The 22,085-nt window shown below is 39.1% G+C and overlaps 1 protein-coding gene across 5 annotated transcripts in view; it reads left to right on the top strand.

Moving 5' to 3' along the window:
- ASB3 (ankyrin repeat and SOCS box containing 3) overlaps positions 1-22,085 on the top strand; it is a 118,068-nt gene that overhangs the window by 26,541 nt on the left and 69,442 nt on the right. For 3 of the 5 annotated variants that reach the window (XM_043603375.1, XM_043603373.1, XM_043603374.1), the window contains exons 2-3: positions 9,933-10,141; positions 19,689-19,847. In XM_043603375.1, coding sequence (XP_043459310.1) covers positions 9,946-10,141; positions 19,689-19,847 — 355 coding nt within the window. In that variant the 5' untranslated portion in view covers positions 9,933-9,945. Of the gene's footprint in view, positions 1-2,313; positions 2,435-9,932; positions 10,142-19,688; positions 19,848-22,085 lie in introns of all 5 variants that reach the window. The other 2 variants (XM_043603372.1, XM_043603371.1) reach the window with 1 other exon arrangement.

Genomic DNA, 22,085 nt, shown 5'->3' with positions numbered 1-22,085 from the left:
GGTTATTTCCTGTTAATCTAGATCCATTAACAACATTTGTAATTATGAGGAAGGCCAGTAAGATTCGGAAAGGGATTCATACTTGTTTTCACTTGAATGCTATTTTTTAATGTCTTTGGAGGAGTATTCTTAAAAATTTTTTTTTTTAACATTTATTTTTTATTTTTGAGACAGAGAGAGACAGAGCATGAACGGGGGAGGGGCAGAGAGAGAGGGAGACACAGAATCGGAAACAGGCTCCAGGCTCTGAGCCATCAGCCCAGAGCCCGACGCGGGGCTCGAACTCATGGACCGCGAGATCGTGACCTGGCTGAAGTCGGACGCTTAACCGACTGCGCCACCCAGGCGCCCCTTGGAGGAGTATTCTTATGCATGTGCTTGTGTTTTTCCTACATAGAAAGAATTTTTTCTTGTATCAGATGAATATGCTTATAAATTGCCATAAATTGTGTAGTCTGTTCTTTTTTTGTGAAATTTGGATATAGTGGCCTTAGCTGGAAGTTAGCATTGATGAGGGAGCATAAGGCAAGCTAAGGGCCAAGCACAAGCTAGCACTACCCCCCTGCCCCCAAATATGTGATATCCCTCAGGCACTCTTGGCTGCCCAAAAACAAAGGAAAAAAACAAATGGTTAACTGATAGAGATCACAGTCACACAGGACATGGGTTTCCATCAGTTTACAAATACCTTGGTACAATTACAAAAAGGGGGCAATTTTATCAATAGCCTGAAGTCCAGGAACTCCCTACTATCATAATGCTTTGTTAGAGGGAAAAGCAATCTTAGTTTGACAGTAGCTAGGCCTCCATGGATTTTGTGAGTCTTTAGAATATGAAAATCCCATTGGCAACTTCCCCTTGACTTTACTTCCCACACACAACTCCCAGGTATATAACCAGTCACTCTTCACAACCCCAGTGCAGCTCTTTCTGCCCACAGCTCTGTCCCTGTGTTTTAGTAAAATCACCTTTTTGCACTGAAGTTGTTTTCAAGAATTTTTTCTTGGCCGTCAGCTCTGAACCCCCACCATCACCACTAAACCTCATCAGCATGGTTCAACAAAATGTAGCCTGGCATTCAAAGTTCTCCATAGTTTGGCCTTCAGCTACCTCTGCGTGAGAAGTAAGTGAGATGATTCATTTTCAGAAATGTCAAATAAAAGTTGTGCTGTTTAGTTAACAATAGGTTCACAACTTATTGGAATTATGTATGATTTCTCCCCCCACCCCCCCTCAAGGAGTCCCAAACCCTTAGACCCTTCACTTCCTGGTTCTTCCCTTTTACATTTCTGGGGCTTATTTTTACAGGCTTTGCAGAGTCCAAGCCAAAGAACTGAAGTCTCTGTGCCTCACCTAAAGGAATGTACATTTGTTCCAATCAGATTACTTATTTTTAAAAGGCTTTCTTTCTTTCTTTCTTTCTTTCTTTCTTTCTTTCTTTCTTTCTTTCTTTCTTAAACAATTTAACATATACCATCGTGTGAATTTAAGGTGTACAATGTATTAGTTTGATACATTTCTATATTTTAATATGATTCTTGTTATAGCAGTATTTATCACATTATACAATTATAATACTATATTGTTTGGATTCATTATACTGTTCATTAGATCTCTATGGCTAATTTACTATTCATTGCAAGTTTGTACCCTTAGACAACATCAATTTTATTACCCACGCCCTCCCTGGAAACCACTATTTTATTCTGTTTTTTCCAAATTTGGCTTTTTTAGATTCCACATAAAACTGGTATCATATAGTACTTGCCTTTCTCTTTCTGACTTATCTGACATTATTTCATAATGTGCTCAAGGTCTATCCATGTTGTCACAAGTGGCAAGATACCTTCCTTTTTTGTGGCTGAATGATATTCCATTGTATGTATTTACCACATCTTTTTTTTTTCTTTTTTAATTTATTTTTTTTAACTTACATCCAAGTTAGTTAGCATATAGTACAATAGTCAGATTACTTTTTGCCTTACTTGGGCATAGGTGACATCCAGGTAAGGCTATAACCTCTGTAGTACTCAGCCCATGAGGAATGATGGGAGGGACTTCACCTTAGGAGATAAATTGACTGCTGTAACTGCCCCAAGTGTGCCTGTCCATATTGCTCTTGCAAGAACATTGATCAAAGCCTCACTTCACTGTGCCCCCTGAGTCTCTGGGTCCCTCCTTTGATTGGGTCAGCAGGCATATTTCTCACATTTGGGGGCTTGCCCAGGATTCACCTCTACCTGTGGGGTCTAGGTCCTCCTGTGAGAGAGGAGACATCTCCCACCCCGGTTTGCATGCCCTTTCCACGGACAGGCCCCTGGTCCCTGTAGAATCCATGGAGCTCAAGATTTTTGCATTTGGAGACAGAAGAAGTGACCCTTGGGAAAGCGTAAAAGGCACCGCGGCAACCTGGTAACTCTGTGCACAGACCAAGGTAGGAAAATTGGACTATAAGTATTGCCTGGGGGATGGGAAATTGTGAGAGGCTGAGTGTGTGTGACTGAGACGTATTCTAGATATGAAGGGAATGTGGAGTCTAGATCTGTGGTTCAGTTCTCCCGCAAAGAAAACAGGTCGAGACGGACAAAGTTGGTTCTGGAGAGTACAGGAAACCTCCATTAAAGGGCTTTTGGTGCCCCGAGGGAAACTCAGGAGCAGGAACTAGCCTGGTCTAGGATGGGGAACAAAAATTGTAGGCCTAGGGGTAAGGGAAGAGAAACCCACAAAGAGGTGGGGTCTCTTCATATTCCCTCAGATAGTCTATTGTAGTACAGAGAGGATACAGGGAATAAGGACAAACATAAAATGATCAAATTCTGCTGTTTTGTTTGGACTAAAGACCCAGTTAAAGGGCCATCTGTTTTTTGGCTCAGAGGAGGACTGGGTCCATCAGGCCCTAGTCCATTATGCAAATGATAAAAGTTCTAGTACACTGGAGGAAAGGGATTATGCTGAGACTGAGGAAACATGGGATCTTCATCAGTCCCCAAGGACTCTCCTTGGAATGCCTTCTAACCCATTGGAATGAAATTCATATTGCAAGGTTGAAAAAACAAACTCATCTTCTTTTGTAATACTGGCCTCAATACTCCTTAGGAGATGAGGGAAAAAAAAAAGGTCTATTAATGGGACACTAATGATTGTCTAAACCGGCCTCCTCTGGTTGCTGGTGGAGATGTATGTGGGGCATTCTCCCTCATTCATTTCCTGGGTTAATGACTATGATAATCAGAGCCAATTGTCTGTGGTTAGTCTACCTCAGGAGGGAGACTTTAAGGAATAATCCCAAGCAGCTGCTGAAACTCCTTCCTTTTGTTTTGAGGAAATTCCCTGTCTTCTCAGGCCTGACATAGACTCCATATTTCCACTTTGGTGAGGAAAAAAAACCCCAAACAAACATGGTACCTGCTCCTCTGTCCAAGCTGACAACCAGAATCATTCTCTGCCTTCTGGTAGTACCTGTCCTCTTCTGCCTTCCCCTTCCCCTCCTCCTGATTCTGCCCCACCTAAGGGTGAGGTCTGCATAACTGATTCTATATACTCCTTGGTGACTTCAGCATCATTGGCTCCTCCTCACACCCTCATTGTCAAGGAATGAAGAACACCCACTTGAACCATCTACTTCAGATTCCCCTACTGGTGTCCCTGGTAAAAACTGACAATGGGGAGCAAGTGATTGACTTAAGTGGACGCAGTTGAAACATATTCACCGTTTAAACTAATTTAAGTTTGTTGGTTTGAGATAGACATGTATTTAGAGTTATCAGCATTAAATATGAAACTTACTCTCCTGGCAAGGGTGTTCAGCCAGCTGAGTAAAAGTTTGCCAGAGTAGACCCTGATTAGGACAATAATGATCCTGGGGACAGGGTTAAGATGCAGGATTTAAGAGCTAATAATCAAAGGACTCAGGGAATCAGCTCCAAGATGTCAGAATGTCGCAAGGCTTTTGAGATACTGAAAGAGAAGGAGGAAACACCAGCTGTTTTCTTACAGAGGCTTAGAGGTCAAATGAAATATTCAGGCCTAGTTTCAGAGAAACTAGTGGGGCAGAGTCTCCTGAAGATTAATTTTATCACTAGAAGTTGGCCTGATATTGCCAAAAAGTTACAGAAGATGGATGGATGCAATGAGAAGCAGAAGAACTGCTCAGGGAGGCACAAAAGATATTTGTAAAGAGGGATGAGGAGAGACAAAAACAGTTAAGATTATTGTAACTATTGAGAAAATGATTGAGATGAAAGGGGGAAATGATTAGGAAAACAAAGGCAAGAGAAATGTAGCTTAAATAAATCTTATAGCTTGTAGTCCACTGATGGACACTTGAAACGTGCAGAGCTTGACCTGCAGAGCCTTAAGGAAGGCTGCCTTAGTGTTATAGTTTTATTACCTAGGTTTACTAAAGGTCAAGTAAGCTTTTGGTATCTCTTGAAATTTGTTAGCAAAAAGAGGACTTAAAATGATGGCTAATTTTATCTCAAGTTTTCCTGGGTGGGTAATTGTTAAGATAGCTTTCAAAGTCTTTGATAGCCTGAAACTTTAAACTTTTGCTTGCACAATAAATGGGATTAAATTCATTGGATATTTAATGAGATAAAATGTTAAAGCCTTGATTACTAAACATAGGCTTGTGCATTTAACTTCTTTTTGTAGAGAAACTAAGGGTATTTGGGTCTGTTGGTAAGCATTCTTTGTGCTTAGTTGATTCATAAAATTGCCATCTAAAGAATTCTGATGTAATAGTTCACAATTGATAACTACTTTGTTTTCACTGGAGACTAAGGTTCTGCTAAATTCAGTTAAGATTGATGGAAATAAGGAAAGCAACTTTATATGTAAAAGTAGATATATAAAAAAATAAAAAAAAACAAGCAAATTTTTGTTGGAGGCAAAAGAAAATAATTTTGCCCTAAATGAGACTGGTTAGAGAGGAATGGCTTGGGACAAAATCTAAATACAAAGGAAAGTTGTAGCAGGTTCTTGAAGGGAAATCTTTGGAAAGGAATATTGTGTGATCACAATGGACTAAGGTTAAAATTAATGGATTTTAAAAGTACACTGGTAGAAGATTAAAATTCTGCTTTACTCTCTGTTAAAAAGACAACATTTTCTTAGATTGTTGGTCTGCTTCTGATTAAGAGAAAAAAAAAGGAAAGGTGTTTTTTTCTCCTTTGCCCAAAGAGATGGCAAGAACTATGATTTTAACAGAAAGGGAAGGACAACACGCCCTTTTCAGTTGTTTTGCTCAAGACTTGGTTGAAATTGCTCCTCCTTTGATCCAAAGTCTGGGTAGATGGCTGCCAACTTCCAAAGGCTCCACATTTAGAGGAATGGATGCCTGTAGAGGCATATGAGGGATGGATGACTATGATAGGCTTTTACTGGGATACATGGGAGCCATTTTGCTACACTTAGTTCAGTATATGCTCACTTGTACTTGTTGCCCACCGTATTCAGGCCTTCCCCATAATGTGACAGGCGTGTTTCCCCTACAAGAAGCTAGAGTGCTGGAAAGAGAAACACAAGGAGGCACTACCATGATAAGATTACAAGTAGTTTTTTCATTTTGAGATTTGAGACAGATAAAAGAATAGGTAACTTTTCTGATGATCCAGATAAGTGTATAGAGGTTTTTCAGAATATTAGGTATGTTTTTGAGTTGACCTGGAAAGATAAAATGCTTTTGTTGAATCAGACTCTTAATGAGACAGAGAAGTGTGGTGTTCTGGCCCCACCTGAGAGATATGAGAACAAGCAACTTCTTAATTATCATGGGACTGGAGGTCCTATAGGGAACTCCCAGTTTCCTACTTGGGTTCAGGCAGTTGTACACCCCGAGATCCTAATTGGGACTATGATAATCCCATTGGGGGATGGTATCATTGCCACTTCCAAGCTTGTGTTTTGGAGAAAGTATGGAGGTCTAGAGTTAAACCCTTAAATTATGCAAAATTAGCCCCTGTTTTACAGACACAGGACAAGAGCCTGGTGGTCTTTCTGGAAAGGTTAAGGTTAAATATATGGCTGTCTCCCCCTGACACCCCTTGAAGCTGAGACCATTCAAAAGACAAATTTGTCACTCCATGAGCAGCAGATACTCCAAGGGAGCTGCAAAAATTGGCTCTTGGCCTGGAAGGAACCCTGGAGGAGCTCTTATGAGCTGCCAATTAGGTACATTACAGTCAAGATTAAGAGAATAAGGAACGGGAAAGGAGATGTAAAAAAAAAAAAAAAAAAAAAAAAAAAAAAATCTAAGGCTTTACTATGTCAGACCAGACTTCCCAAGGTCCTGGCACCAAGTGCTGTTTATGTGGCTGTTCAGGGCACTGGAAATGAGAATGTCCTCAGAGGAGACAAAGTCAGAACCCTGTAAGCCATACCCTTTGTGTGGAGACAATCACTGGAAAATCTGAACGCCCTCATGGACCTCAACATTCGAGAGCTCAGATAACCAGTGTCCCTGAAAGGAACGGATGGGTCCTGGGGCTCTTCATGGTGACTCCCCTGAATCATCTGTCTATTGGAAACCCAGGGCCTTGGGTAACTCTAGAAATATAAGGAAATCTGGTTGATTTCCTTCTTGACACTGGATCTTTCCACTCCCAGCCAACTATCCAAACGCAGAGTAACAATTCAAGAAAACTTATGACTAAATTTTTCTTTCAGCCACCGGGGTGCATATGGGGAGACTTTTTTTCCCCACATTTTTTGATAATGCCATAGAGCCCTACTCCCTTGCTAGAAAGAGACATTATGACTGAATTAGGGACTATAGTGCTACTAGCTCCAGGGGGGAAAAACAATTTCCTAAATTTATAGTAATCTAGATATAGAAGATCAATCTTTCTTTGAGGTAAAATTAATTATGCCTCATGGAGTTGTTCCTATGGAAACTGGATGGCCAAAGGAAGATTTGAGAATTGAGAACCAAAAATTAGTTCAAATATTTAATTATTCTAAGCAGCAATATATCACAAGATTCAAATAAATATGGAAGAGGAAGGAAAAGCTATAGTTAAATTAAAAAAAAAAAGAAAATGACCAGACAGGTTAGGGATCTTGTGGATGACTACGGTTGCATCTTTACTTTACATGGTGTGACCTCCTCCCTAGGAGACATTGCATTTGGAATATTAATGCTTGTTGGTCTAATACTCTTTTTTTTTCTTTAAAAAATTTTTTTCTTTTTTCAACGTTTATTTATTTTTGGGACAGAGAGAGACAGAGCATGAACGGGGGAGGGGCAGAGAGAGAGGGAGACACAGAATTGGAAACAGGCTCCAGGCTCTGAGCCATCAGCCCAGAGCCTGACGCGGGGCTCGAACTCCCGGACCGCGAGATCGTGACCTGGCTGAAGTCAGCCGCTTAACCGACTGCGCCACCCAGGCGCCCCCCAAAATTTTTTTTCTTTTTGTATGTTATTTGTAGAAGCTTTGCATATGCCAGAAAAATAAGAAAATTTTGCTAGCCCAGACATCCCAAATACCCTCCCATTATTTTGGGCCTCAGGATTGAGCTCTGAACCTGCCCTGACTGCTGTACTCCTGTCATTGCCCCCTTTCACCAGGAAGCAGTTGTTGTCCCAATTCCTAATGGCAGTTAGGAGTCAGGTGTTCAAAGAGGGGAGTATGATAGGAAAAGATGGGATTAGTAGGAAAGAGGGAAAGGTTAGGACCTGAGGTCCCTGGGTTGAAAACAAAAGCAAAACATATTTTAGAACAATGCTGGGAGGCCAACCACACAGACCCCCTCAGGCTTAAGATTGCTCTTAAAAAAAAACAAATGTCCCTGCCTTGCGCCCAAATTAACCTTTAAATGAAAATGGAATCAACTTAGAAGAAGAGGGATTGTGAGAATTAAGTGAGATGATTCATTTTCAGAAATATCAAATTAAGTCTGTGCTGTCTAGTTAACAATAGGTTAATAACCTATTGGAAATAGGTACTAACCACCCCCCTCCCCTTCGACCACCCTGTGGAGTGTCAAACTCTTAAATACTTCACTTCCTGGTTCTTCTTCCCCTCTCCATTTTGTGGTCTTATTTTTGAGGGCTTTGCAATGAGCACTTGCCAAAGAACTGAAGTCTCTGTGCCTTACCTAAAGGAATGTACATTTGTTCCAGTCAGACTACCTTTTGCCTTACATGGGCATAGACAACACCCAGGTAAGGCTGTAACCTCTGTAGTACTCAGCCAATGAGGAATCGGGGGAGGGACTTCAGGCTAAGAGATAAATTGCCTGCTGTAACTGTCCCAACTGTGCCTGCCCATCAGACACTCCCTCTTGCAAGAAAGTTGATTAAAGCCTTGCTTCACTGCCCCTGAGTCTCTGCTTCCCTACTTTGATTGGGTCAGTGGGCATATTTCTCACACTCCGTAAGCTCATTTTCCTCCTATTCTTTGCTTACCTAATCCTCTTTCCAAAGTGAACTGTTTGCCTTATTTACTGTGTCTTACTCACCTTTTTTGTTCATTTACATAATCGTGTCTTTCATTCTCCTTAAGAATGCTCTTCAGATCCTTCCTGTACTTTGGGACCCAGCTCACATCCCTCATAAGTTTCTCCCTTCTTTGACCACCCATGGCTGTTTATCTGTACTTCTCTTAGAGCACTTACTTCCTTCTATTTTGAATCACATGTATTTATCATTTCTCTGAGACTGTACATAAATCTGTGTTATCTTTATGTCTTCCACATTATTGATCAGCTGGTTGGTTCCCAGTAAGTAACTGTCAACTGCATAATTAAATGTTTTGTAGTAAATCTCACTTTCATAGGAGCGGATCAGTTGATCTAATTAGGTTAATCCATAGCTAATGCTAGCTCTTTGGCTCACCATAGAGTCAAGTTCTGCAGTTATAGCTTTATATTTAAATGTGACCATGGATAAATTTAAATTTCCTACAGGAAATGCTCTGCTTTCTTTTTAACTTCTCTTTTTAAACTGTCATTTTCTGGATAAATAATTTAGAATGTAGTTCTAGAAAGTTTTCTACCTGCATTGGCCTAGACATGTTGGCATGTCCTGAACCATCTCCTAAGATCACTAAAGAAACTAAGGAAGGCTGGGATAGAAGTTTTACTGAGAGGGACTGCCCCTTGGGAGATAACTCTTCCCCTGAGAATCCTGAACCTTAGCCTCATAGTGGGATTAACCAGAAACTGTCTTTGTGAGAGTCATATACTGACAACTATACTGGACATTGACTCCAGGGGAAGGTGGAATGAACTTTGGAGGGAGATGATGAGGAAAAGGTCACTAATGCTGTGAAGAACTTTATGGACTTATGTAGGAAAGCTCGACTCTCTTGTTCGTTCCAGTATATTCTGTAAGTAGGACTGTTTTATCAAAGAAAGAGAATATGTTCTGCCCCTTTTGGAAAGGACCAGCAGAAAAACTACAATTATTACTTATCTTTGTTCCTTTCAATAAATCTCCTTCATTCCTTTTTTGGGTTTAGCTTTTTCCTGGAGAGGGCTACAAACTGGAGAGGGCTACAAATTCTTGAGGCTAAGCATTTTTAGTTAAATGGCCATCTCTACATAATAGAGTACATATTTGGGGTTAACTGGAGGTGTTTTAGCTCCCTCATCTATAGAATTGCAGTGAATGCGTTTTAGTGGGGTATGAACAGGAGCAGAGGCCTGCAGGAAGGAGATGCTCAGACATTTCCAGAGAACGAATGATAGAACACTTAAAACTTCCTTGATTTCTTTAATAAGAACATTCCAGGGAATCCTAATTTCCCAGAGACGCTTCTTGCTCTAGACTCTAGTAGAAGATGTGGCATGACAGGTCTCTGTCTCCACCTCAGGCTTTTCCTCTGCAGTCCTGTGAGAGTTGCAGGACAGGCCTGCTTTGATCTGCTAATCTCTAGGAGTACAGTGTTGTTTTATTGTCTATAGTGTTTTCTTTCTGCCTTGTTTTATAGACTGGTCAAAGGAATGGATTTTACAGAGGCTTACTCTGACACATGCTCCACGGTTGGACTTGCTGCCAGGGAAGGCAATGTTAAAGTCTTAAGAAAACTGCTCAGAAAGGGACGTAGCGTTGATGTTGCTGATAACAGGGGATGGATGCCAATTCATGAAGCAGCTTATCACAACTCTGTAGAATGTTTACGGATGTTAATTCATGCAGGTAAAGTACATTCAAGGTATGGGAGCTGGGCCTACAAGCTGGATTAATAAACCATAAAAAAGGTAATATGTGACTTATCAACCATGGTATTTGTTTTCCTTTTCTATGACCATAAAAAAACTGCCTATGCATTATTAAGAATGGTGAGATTGCCACCATTGCCTGTATGGTGTTCCAGCTGGACATCTATAAATGTTGTCCCTTGTATGTAACTTGCTGTGCCTGGCCCATTTTTATTGTTTGAGCTAGATGATATGGCAAGAATAGTCTGCTCTTTTAAGGATTTGGTAGTTACTAGTCATGTTTATTCTTTCTTCCTTTTCCAAACAGAAGGAGCAATGTTACTGAAATTGAGGGTGTTTGTGCTTTGGTTGAGTTAGTCTTTTTTTTTTTTTTTTTTTTAATATTGTTCAGTTTCCTTAATTTGGGGAATCTTTACAAGTACTTTAACTCCCCCCCCCACTGAGTTCACACTAGAAAACAGGATAGACAAAGTCCCTGCCTTTATGATGTTTATATTCCTGTCAGGGGAGACAGACTATACTTAAATAATTAAACAAGATAATTTCAAAACATAAAAGCGTTGTAGAGAGAATAAAACAGGGTAATGGGACAGAGAGTAACTATGTGCTACTGCACATCTCTTTCCAACTCTGTGTTGAATTGACTTCATGCTTGTAACCTGAGATCAGCCAAGTGGGAATATTTACATGGGAGAAATCAACCAGTGCTATGAACCAAAGCTTTAAATTTGGGTTTTTTTTCCCCCTGAGAGCCAGTGACACATTTGCCAGCTCACTACTGAGAGTAGGACTCAGTAAGAGACTAAATGAGAGATTCTGATAGGAGATGATGGGTAGGAGATAATGGTGATTGAGCACTGCTTGGAGATAATGGTGATTGAGCACTGCTTTGTAACGGTCATTATACTAGATGCTTGATGTACGTTTTTTTTTTAAGTCCATTTATTTTGAGAGATAGCATGAGTAGGGGAGGGGCAGAGAAAGAGAGAATCCCAAGTAGGCTCTGCACTGCCAGCACAGCCTGTGTGGAGCTTGAACCCACGAAGCTGAGAGATCAGGACCTGAGCCCAAAACTGATAGTTGCATGCTTAACTGACTGAGCCACTCAGGTGTCCCTACATTATTTACTACATATAGAACTGCTCTTTTTTTTAAGTTTATTTATTTGTTTTGAGAGAGAGACAGAGCAGGAATATGAGTGGGGGAAGGGGAGAGGGAGAGCGGGAGAGAAAATCCCAAGCATGCTCCATGCTGTCAGTGCACAGCCCAATGTGGGGCTCAATCTCACGAAATGTGAGATCATGGCCTGAGCTGAAATTAAGATTCCGATGCTTAACTGACAACCACCAGGCAGCCCCCTTCTCTCCTTTTTCCTCTTCCCTTATGCTCATCTGTTTTGTTTCTTAAAATCCATATATGAGTGAAATCATATGGTATTTGTTTAGCTTTGACTGGCTTATTTTACTTAGCATAATATACTCTAGCTCCATCCATGTCGTTGCAAACGGCAAGATTTCATTCTTTTTGATGGCTGAGTAATTTTCCGGGGTGTGTGTGTGTGTGTGTGTGTGTGTGTGTGTGTGTACATATACATATATCCTTTCATTTTTAATGACTTCTCTTTTAGGCGTGATGTTTTTGGAGCTTAAGATAGCCACACATAGCTATGTGACTAGTTGATATAAATGGCCAAATAAAATTATCTCACTGTATTTTTATTAGAGTTCACTATTATGAAGTAAACTTTGGATAAAACTAGTTTACCAGAATTAGGAAGTAGAGTGTGCAGAGACTAGGAAGCAGCTATATGACTTATTTTAGGAGGTCGAAACAGTTTTGGTCGCTGTCTGCCATGAATTCGGTTGTTCTCTATAGTTGGAACTAATGTCCAAAATTCTATCAGATTTGATAACTTGATTCACTAAAAACTAGAATGGGACAGAAAAGCTATAGGTCACTTTAAATAAAAGTGTTTTATAAGGGGCTCTTGGGTAGCTCAGTCCAGTAAGCCTCTGACTTCAGCTCAGGTCATGATCTCCCGCTTTGTGAGTTCCAGCCCTGCGTTGGGCTCTGAGCTGACAGCTGGCAGCCTGGAACCTGCTTTGGATTCTGTGCTCCCTCTCTCTCTCTGCCCCTTCCCCACTCATGCTGTGTCTGTCTCTCTCAATATTTCTTATGGCCCATTCCTCCTCTTGTAAATTAAAGTCCATACTTTATTCAGATCCCCTGCCTTTTAAAAAAGATTACAATGTAAACTTACCTGGAAGATTCAAGTTCAGGAACACTGATCAGTGACGAATGGTAGCTGACTACTTAGCTAGCATATGGCTAAGTGTGATGATGAAGAGCGTATGTTTTTAGTCTTGAGAAGTGAAGTGAGGTCTCTTCTGCTTATTGGTGACAGTGACATCTTTATATCTGTACCCGTTAACTTAGTATTATGGGTTAATCTTAAAAGTTTCCGAAACAAGTTTGACATTTTTGTTTTTCTTTATACTTTGCTGTACCTGTGTTTTATTTAATTCATAATTCTCCGGTCTTTTATAGCTCTGCTGGTACATGTAAAAGTGTCTTTTATTATATAATTTCTGTCTCCTTGAACTTCCTCTAATATTAGTGAACTGCCAGAGATTCATAAACATACCTTTTATGGACACCTGGATGGTTCCGTTGGTTAAGGGACTGCTGATTCTTGATTTCAGCTCAAGTCATGATTTCATGGTTCGTGAGATAGAGCCCTGTGTGGAGCTTGGTGCTGGCAGCACGGAGCCTGCTTGGGATTCTCTCTCTCTCTCTCTCTCTCTCTCTCTCTCTCTGCTTCTCCCCTGCTCTCTCTCCCTCTCCCAAAATAAATAAACTTCAAAAAACCTATACCTTTTATTAGTGTACTAAAGTATGAAAGTACTTAAGCCTACACAAAAAGAATGCTTAGAAAGGTTTTGCTTTACTGTCGCTTCAGTTTAGATCCAGAATATAGCCTAAAAATTAGAGATGATCTTCTCATTCAAGTTGGAGAAGAGCATTCAAATGCAGCATGGATTAGTTAGAAATTTAATGTGTGTATGTATTTTTTTCACTTTAACTTTTTTTTTTTAATGTTTACTTATATTTGAGAGAGAGAAAGAGACAGAGGGCAAGTGGGGGAAGGACAGAGAGAGAGAGGGAGACACAGAATCTGAAGCAGGCTCCAGGCTCTGAGCTGTCAGCACAGAGCCCGACGTGGGGCCCGAGCTCAACAAACCATGAGATCTGACCTGAGCCAAAGTCTGACGCTTAACCGACTGAGCGACCCAGGCGCCCCTTTCATTTTAACTTTCTGTGTGAAGTGTTAATACACATAACAAATTTGCTTGTCTTCTTTGCTTTTTGGAAGTTCATTTAATAGATGTTGAGATTTCATGAATCTTTACATCTTGGAGGACAATAATGATCTTCAGTGGAAATTATACCTGTCATTCAGTAGTAAACCATTTACTGACTAAAGATCACTTAAAATCTTATAATTAACTGTAGCATATCACCAACAAATATTTTTATTTGGCAAATATGAGCTAATTCATAGTACTTTTTATTAGTTAAAAAAATATTACGCTGTCATATTGGGCATGATAATAGATGCTGAAGATCATTAGATAAATAGGCACCATAGCATAGTGATTAAGAGTTGTGTTCAGATGGACCTGGGCTCTGCTGACTTCACCACTTTATCCTGGCAGGATAAAAGGACAGGTCTTTTAACTTCTTGGTTCTTCAGTTTGTTTATCTGTAAGATTAGAAACATTCCATCATTCCAACTCAGGCCAGAAACTGGGCCATCCTTAATTACTTCCTTTTTCTTATATCCCTCACCCAGTCAGCACATCTTTATGTGTGTGTGTGTGTGTGTGTGTGTGTGTGTGTGTGTTTACACATCCACAAATTCACATCACTCTTATTGCCTCACAACCTCTAAGACCTTGGTCTGAGTCACATATCTCTTTGCCTGGATTGCTCTAATAGCATCCTAACCTCAGTTTCTGCTCTTACTTCTTCCTCATCCTACCATAATCTAGTCTTAGTGTATCAAAGACTAATGTCTGTCTCTTCTGTTCAGAATTCTGCAATAGCTCCCGATTTCACTCTGAGTAAAAGAACTGTTTCATAGTATTTAATAGTATAGATGTAATATATTTAATAATTCTCCTATTGATGGGTTCTTATAAGTGGTGCTTCAGTTAACATCCTTATGTTGTAACTTTGTGACATGGGTGTATATTTCTATAGAATGGAGTTTTAGAAGTCAAAGTGCTGGTGCAAGAAATATGCAAAGTTAAAATATTGATAGACACGGCTAAACTATCCATAATATTAATCAGAACTTTTTCAGTAATGAATGAAAGAAATAATTCAAACTAGTTAACACAAAGAACGGAAATACATTGTTATGAGCACCAGGTGTTGTATGTGAGTATTGAATCACTGTATTGGACACCTGAAATGGATATTACATTATATGTTAACTAACTGGGATTTAAATAGAAATTAAAAAAACCTCAAAAACAAATAAGGGACATACAGTGCTTATGTAAATATTAAGTCTGAGTGGTAGGTCCCTTCAGGCATTGCCAGATGCTCCTATTCAAAACGATGTTGTCAGGACTCTGGGTCTTTCTTTCTCTTATGTCTGCATTTCTCTGTGTTCATTTCATTCTCATGTAGCCTTTCTCTTTGGAAGTTCTAGGCAAACTTTGTCTTTAAAGAAGTCTGTGTATTCTGGACATTAATCCTTTGCTGTTACATGTGGTTCAGTTATTTCATATATTTTCTCCTAGTCTTAATTTTTTATAGTGTCTCATGTCTTTGTAATGCCTTCAAACCTCTTGCTTTCCACTGACTTTTTCCCTTCATCTTATATGCATGATGAAATCTCTTAAAGGGTTATCTGAAAGTTTTGCCCATGGTGAAAATGTTTGTTGTGGAAATTATCTTATACCCAACCTTTTCTTAGAATTGCTAAGTAAAGTATAATGATTGTGCAAAGTACTTGACTTTCTCAGCTACCTGAAATGGACATTCATCACTCTTTGTGATTGGCACATCTTAAATTTGTTTGGCCATCATCAAATTGTGGCTCAGTTGTTGAGATAAGGTTCTGATCTTAATATTTAACCTATGTTAATGAATATTTAACGCTTATTAAAACCATGTGTTTTTGCTTTCTTTCTTAGAAAACAAAAGTGTACCATTTCTCACTTAAATAAGTAAGCAAGTTTACTATTTATTTATAAGTAAAAATACACTTTGTGTTAGGAATCATAGGGTTGTGGTATAATTGCTAGAATGTTAAAGTCAACTCTTGTTATTGCTGCCCAGGTGTCAGCTGGCTGGCATTGGTCCAGCTGACATGGCCCCAATCCTCAAGGTGCAGCCAAGAAAGAACTCACAAGTTGTCATTACAGAACCGAAGTGCCCATTATGGGTTTACCCATTATGAAGTCTTGAATGCCTTTACATTTAAATTTTCAGTAAGTAGAATAGAAGCAGAGACTGCTTTGCCCTCCAGTGAGAAATAAGTAGAGGTTAAGGCATTAAAAACAGTATTATGAGCCATTTTTCCAAGAACCCTTATAAAACAAAGGATGAGAGTGAGAGGATGGTTGTTGGTATTCCAGTACCAGATAGGTAAGGTCCCCTTGGTCCCTGGATACCAATTAAGGAGGGCAGTTTATCATTGAAACTTCCAAAACCAATTTATATTGGATCTTGAAAACTTTCTGAAAATGGTGTTTTGGAGTTTTAATTTGTAACAACTGTGACAGTACATAAATTTTGTAATTCTGTTGAACCCCTTTGAGGGTTCAGGCCAGCTGTTTTATCCTTGTTTTACTGTTAAGGAAACTGCTGCAGAGAGTTTGAGTAATTTACCCAAAGAGTAATCCAATAGAGAACTGGTGGAGCCAGGATTACAGCCTAAATCTTCTAACTCCAAATCCACTGCATTTGCTCCACCATGTAAGTTTCCTGGTCCAGTGGTTTTAGAGATAAACTATTCAAATGTATCTATCTATTTTTTTCTATAGGTGAAATCTTTTAAGATTTCAATTTAGTAGTTAAATGACTTCACTGTTTTTCATCCTGCATGAGAAGGGCCTTTTCTTTTCTTTAGTTCATAGATAATTGCACAGGAGTATTTTTTTCCCTTTCATAATAAGATGGTGTGTGTGCAAATCACAAATGGTGGCCCTCAAATCATTCAGGTGGGAATTAAGCACCTTCCTTGGAGGTGGGGGGGGGGGAGTATTTACATAGATTATTGGATTTATCTGATACTTAGAATATTGCTTATTTCCCATTTATTTATTCAATCATTTATATCTGCCTGGACTCGTGTATATTTATTTTATACACTGGGTTATAATCCAATATGATATTTATTTTGTTGCTCAAATTGTTCTAGGTTTCGTCATTGAGTGCTCTTTCAGATCGGCTCTTGTGTTTCTTTGGCATGTCCCATGTTTTGTTTTTTGAGCACTTTTTTACTTTCTTTACCTAGAAGATGGTCCAGGCTCATTTTGTATATTCTGTGTGCCCATCCTAGAATCAGCCATTTTCTTAGGAGCCCTGGTTCCTTTTATTGGAGAACAGTTCTCAAAACCAAGATTTAGGCACTGATTGTGCTTGTTGCTACTGGTGTGTCACTGCTTTTAAGCCTTTTCAGCAGACAGGGCTAGGAAACATATTTATTATAACCCATGTGTATACACATGCCTATAAGCATTTCAATATCCATCCATCTGTATTCTGTATTAAAGCTAAATATGAGTTCATGCTAATGTCTGGATTCTAATCCAGTACCATTTGGTTCATTCTAGCCTTCCTCCTTTGCTTATCTGTAACCTCCCTTTTCAATAGTGAGAAACCTGTCGCTATCTACCATTCCTTTGCTTATTTGAGCTTATTGTACATAGATGGTGGTTTCAGAATTGTTCATCTTTCCCCCTATGATAAACAACTTTACCAACCAGACAACAGTGTATATATACACTTCCTTTTGTCTTTAGCCTTATGGTTAGTGTCTGGTCATAAAACCATTTTCTAAAGTGTCATCCATTTGTAGTCCAATTAGACACTTTTCTCACAGTTTCCATTCTATCCTGAGATTCCCTGACTGTACCCACCTGGTTGGTTTTTTTTTTTTTTTCATTGCATACATTAAGTAAGTGTCACTCTTTGTGTTATACAGTTTTTTAAATGGCTATGATTAAGTCGTATCTCTTTCCTTTCTCAGTGGAAGAGAACATCCTTCCTTCTTTTCAAAACAAATTCCTCAGTATATCTAATGCAAGACTGGCCTAGGTCGGCTTCTTTTCAGCCATCATCTCTTAGTCTCATTTTGCTTCTGTGGCTCTTCCTTCTCTCCCTGATGGGCACCCTCCTCTCTGCCTTTGTATTATCACCACGTTGGTTTACTTATTCTAACTTTAAGACCTGGTTTAGTGTATGCAGTAAGTCTAGTCTCCTCTTAGTACTTGCTTTCTTTATTTTTCTAACTTTGTTATTCTTACCTGTCCTCTCCATCTCTATCAACTTTAGTCACTTTATCAAGTATCGTAAAAGCAACCAACCAAACCACAACAGGTCTTCTCACATTTTGGTTAGAATTATAATAAATTTATTAATTATTTTGAGAGGAATGCACATCTTTATAATACTGAGATTTCCCATTTAGAAGCTGTCTGTGTTTTGGCACCTGGATGGCTGAGTTGGTTAAGTGACTGACTTTGGCTCAGGTCTTGATCTCCCAGTTGGTGGGTTCCAGCTGTGCTGACAGCTCAGAGCCTGGGGCCTGCTTCAGATTCTGTGTCTCCCTGTCTGTCTGCACCTCTCCGGCTCGCCCTCTGTCCCTCTCTCTTAAAAAAAAAAAAAATGAATAAAAAACGTTAAAAAAAAAAAAAGATTTAGAAGCTGTCTGTGTGGGGCACCTAGGTGGCTTAGTTGTTAAGCATCTGACTCTTGATTTTGGCTCAGTCATGATATCGTGGTTTGTGGGATCAAGCCCCACATCAGGTTCTGTGCTGACAGCATGGAGCCTGCTTGAGATTTATCTCTCTCTTTCTCTCTGCACCCCTCCTACCCCTGCTCACAGTCTGTCTCTCAAAATAAATAAATAAATAAATACTTAAAAAATAGAAGCTGTCTGGTATCTATATATGTGTATGTGTTCCTAGTTTTTCTCTTAACTTCATAGTTTTGTGGATATCTGAATAAAGGTCAGTTTCTGACTAATCTGGGAAACACTGTTTTTGTGATATGAGCTTTAAAAATATAACTGCTCTATTTTGCAGTTTAATTGTGCATCTGTAAAGTTTGAGACTTGTAAACATTTTTTTAATTTTAAAAATTTATTTACGGTTTATTTTTGAGAGAGCAAGAGAGAGAGTGTGGGGTGGGGACAGGGAGAGGGGGACAGAGGATCAGAAGTGGGCTCTGTGCTAGCAGCACAGAGTCTGATGAGGGGCCTGAACTCACGAACGGTGAGATCATGACCTGAACTGAACACCCAAGAATCAGACGCTTAACCGACTGAGCCACCCAGGTGCCCCAGAAAGTCACTTTCTAAAGTCACTTCATGTGACTTCAATAGTTCGTTTTGCTTTGGAATTACACAAAAATTAACGTAGCCATTATTTACATAATTTTAATGTTACTAGAACCTTGAGATTTTCATAACAGATAAACCTCAGAAACCTTAAAGTAGAAGTTGTATGCCACTGTTTGATTTCTTTGGAAATGGAGTACATTTTATTATTTTAGAAATACAATCTTGAGTACTTCACTGTAGTCTTAAGTTAGAAAAGGAGTATTTAAAACATTTTTTAACGTTTATTTATTTTTGAGACAGAGAGACACAGAGCATGAATGGGGGAGGGTCAGAGAGAGAGGGAGACACAGAATCTGAAGCAGGTTCCAGGCTCTGCACTGTCAGCCCAGAGCCCGACGCGGGGCTCGAACTCACAGACCGCGAGATCGTGACCTGAGCTGAAGTCGGACGCTTAACTGACTGAACCACCCAGGCACCCCAGAAAAGGAGTATTTTAAACTACCCTCATTTTATTAGTTGAATACAAGAAAGTAATGCTTGACATGAGACCATTCCTCTCATGGAAACTCAGAAATTAAAAAAAAATCAAATTGAGTATTATTTTAGTAAATCTTGCTTAAGCAAATCTTTGGTGCTGCATCCTCTTCAGATCTTCTTTTGTGTTATTTTTCAACTCCTGCCACTCCCCTTCCCTGCCCACCAAAAATTAGAGAATAGAAGATGAGTTTGTGGACAGAATTTGTGTGTAAGGAATACCAGGGAGCTGTTCACACTGTGACCCCTGTAGAACTTTTTCTTGATTTTCTAGAGAGTTTTAAAGTGAGACCTCCCGTTTATAATTACAATTTAATATTTCATTAAATTCTTCTTGGAATCTTTGCTTTTTAATCACAGGAAATAGTGGTACCTTGCAGTTGACTTTCTTATTTTTATTTTTACATAGATTCATCTGAAAACTACATTAAGACAAAGACATTTGAGGGCTTTTGTGCCTTGCATCTTGCTGCAAGTCAAGGACATTGGAAGATTGTACACATTCTTTTAGAAGCTGGGGCAGATCCTAATGCAACTACTTCAGAGGAAACCACGCCGCTGTTTTTAGGTGAAGTATGCTATTTTTGGTACAGATGCAGTTTTTGCTTTTTGTTTTTGGTAAAAGAACTACGCTTAATCCCGCCCCCCCCCCCCCCCCCAAGCTGTTGTGCTTACAGTATGTTCTTTGGCAAGCATTATACTGCCACCTCTTTCATTCTGAAACCAAAAAGTTATCTTTAAAGGTTTCTCTCTTCTTTTCCATCCTTGGGTGATAGCATCTGGGAATATCTTTAAGTATTTATTTAAAGTTGTAAAATTTTTTCTGTATTGTAGTCGTCATCATCGTTGTTCTCAAATTGTTCTGAATACTACAGATAACTTAAATTGTAGCAGTAGTTATAAGATTACCTGTGAACATTTTGTTTGCTTTTGCTTTTTGTTTGTGTTAAGAAATTGAGAAGATTTTATGGAAGAAATCACCAGCTAATCCTTTAATGACAGTTAATTTGTTGCCTGTATGAGTCACTATTCAGACTTCTTCAATTATGGACTGTTTTTAATTTTATAAGGACAAAGTTCAAATTCTAACGGACACACTTCACTACCTGTCTTTTCTTCCTCCCTCCTTCCCTTTGATCCTCTTTTTTTCCTGTTTGATCCTATTTGTTGTTAGGTACATTGAGGCCATAATGTTTAGTGGAAAATGAGAAAATTAAGAGAATAAAACATTTGTGTAGAGTCAGTGTATCTGGACTAGAGTTTTGGTCCTACCATATGTAATTTGTAAGTTCATTTATTTACTGTATGCTTTTGTTTCCCCGCTTATAAAATGAAAGTAATAGTACCTATCTAGTTTTTATTTGACTGAGAATAAAATGAGATGCCTATGAATGTAGCTCATTCCTTTTAAGCATAATATATACTTAAAATTTAGGGGCGCCTGGGTGGCGCAGTCGGTTAAGCGTCCGACTTCAGCCAGGTCACGATCTCGCGGTCCGTGAGTTCGAGCCCCGCGTCCGGCTCTGGGCTGATGGCTCGGAGCCTGGAGCCTGTTTCCGATTCTGTGTCTCCCTCTCTCTCTGCCCCTCCCCCGTTCATGCTCTGTCTCTCTCTGTCCCAAAAATAAATAAACGTTGAAAAAAAAAAATTAAAAAAAAAAAATTTATATGTAGTAAAATTTATCCTTTTTAGTGTATAGTTCTATGCGTTTTGATGTATGCATCAAATGTGTACATCTCACATCTATGATTTTGATGTATGTATAATGTGTAACGACAATAATAGTCAAGAAACAGGACAGTCCCATCACCCTCATACCAAATTCCATCATGCTGCCTATTTTTAATTTTTTTAATGTTTACTTATTTTGGGGGGAGACACACACACACACACACACACACACACACAGTCCGAGTGGGGAGGGGCAGAGAGAGGGAGACACAGAATCCAAAGCAGGCTCCAGCTCTGAGCTGTCAGCACAGAGCCTGATGAAGGGCTAGAACTCACGAGCTGTGAGATCATGACCTGAGCTGAAGTCAGATGCTCAACTACTGAGCCACCCAGGTGCCCTGGGCTACCTATTTTTAATAAATCTCCCCACTCCCCTTCACCCTTAACAACCACTGACTTATTTTCCTCCCTGTATTTTGCTTTTTTTGCAGAATGTCATATATAACATGTATATACATAACATATATTTTGCAGCATATAACCTTTAACTTAGCATAATGCTTTTGAGATGCATACATATTGCATTATCAGTAATTCCTTTTTATTGCTAAGAAGTATTCTATTATATAAATGTAACACAGTTTATCCATTTACCAGTTGATAGACATTTGAGTTGTTTTCAGTGTTTGGTGATTATGAATAAATTGCTACAAACATTTGCATGCAGGTTTTGTTTGAATATAAGTTTTAATTTTTCTTGAATTAATACTTAGGATTGTTGGATCATGTGGTAAGTGTATGTTTAACTTTGGAGAACAATTCAGAAGTTTCTTATAAAGTGACTATACAGTTTGTATTCCCTCCAGTAATATTTGAGAGCTTCAGTTGCTACACATTCTCCCTGACACTTAGTACTGACATTTTTTTTTTTTTTTTGCTTTTAATGGCATCTCATTGTGGTTTTAATTTGAACTTTTCCTGATTGCCAATGATATTGAACATCTCTGATGTGATTATTTTCCATTTTTCCTTTTTTCACCCATTCCTTTTTTTTTTTTTTTTAATATATGAAATTTATTGTCAAATTGGTTTCCATACAACACCCAGTGCTCATCCCAAAAGGTGCCCTCCTCAA

The sequence above is a fragment of the Prionailurus bengalensis genome, chromosome A3 (assembly GCF_016509475.1).
Source record: "Prionailurus bengalensis isolate Pbe53 chromosome A3, Fcat_Pben_1.1_paternal_pri, whole genome shotgun sequence".
NCBI lineage: Eukaryota > Metazoa > Chordata > Mammalia > Carnivora > Felidae > Prionailurus > Prionailurus bengalensis.
The sequence above is the reverse complement of the archived record's forward strand: the minus strand, read 5'-3'. Positions and strand labels throughout refer to the sequence as shown.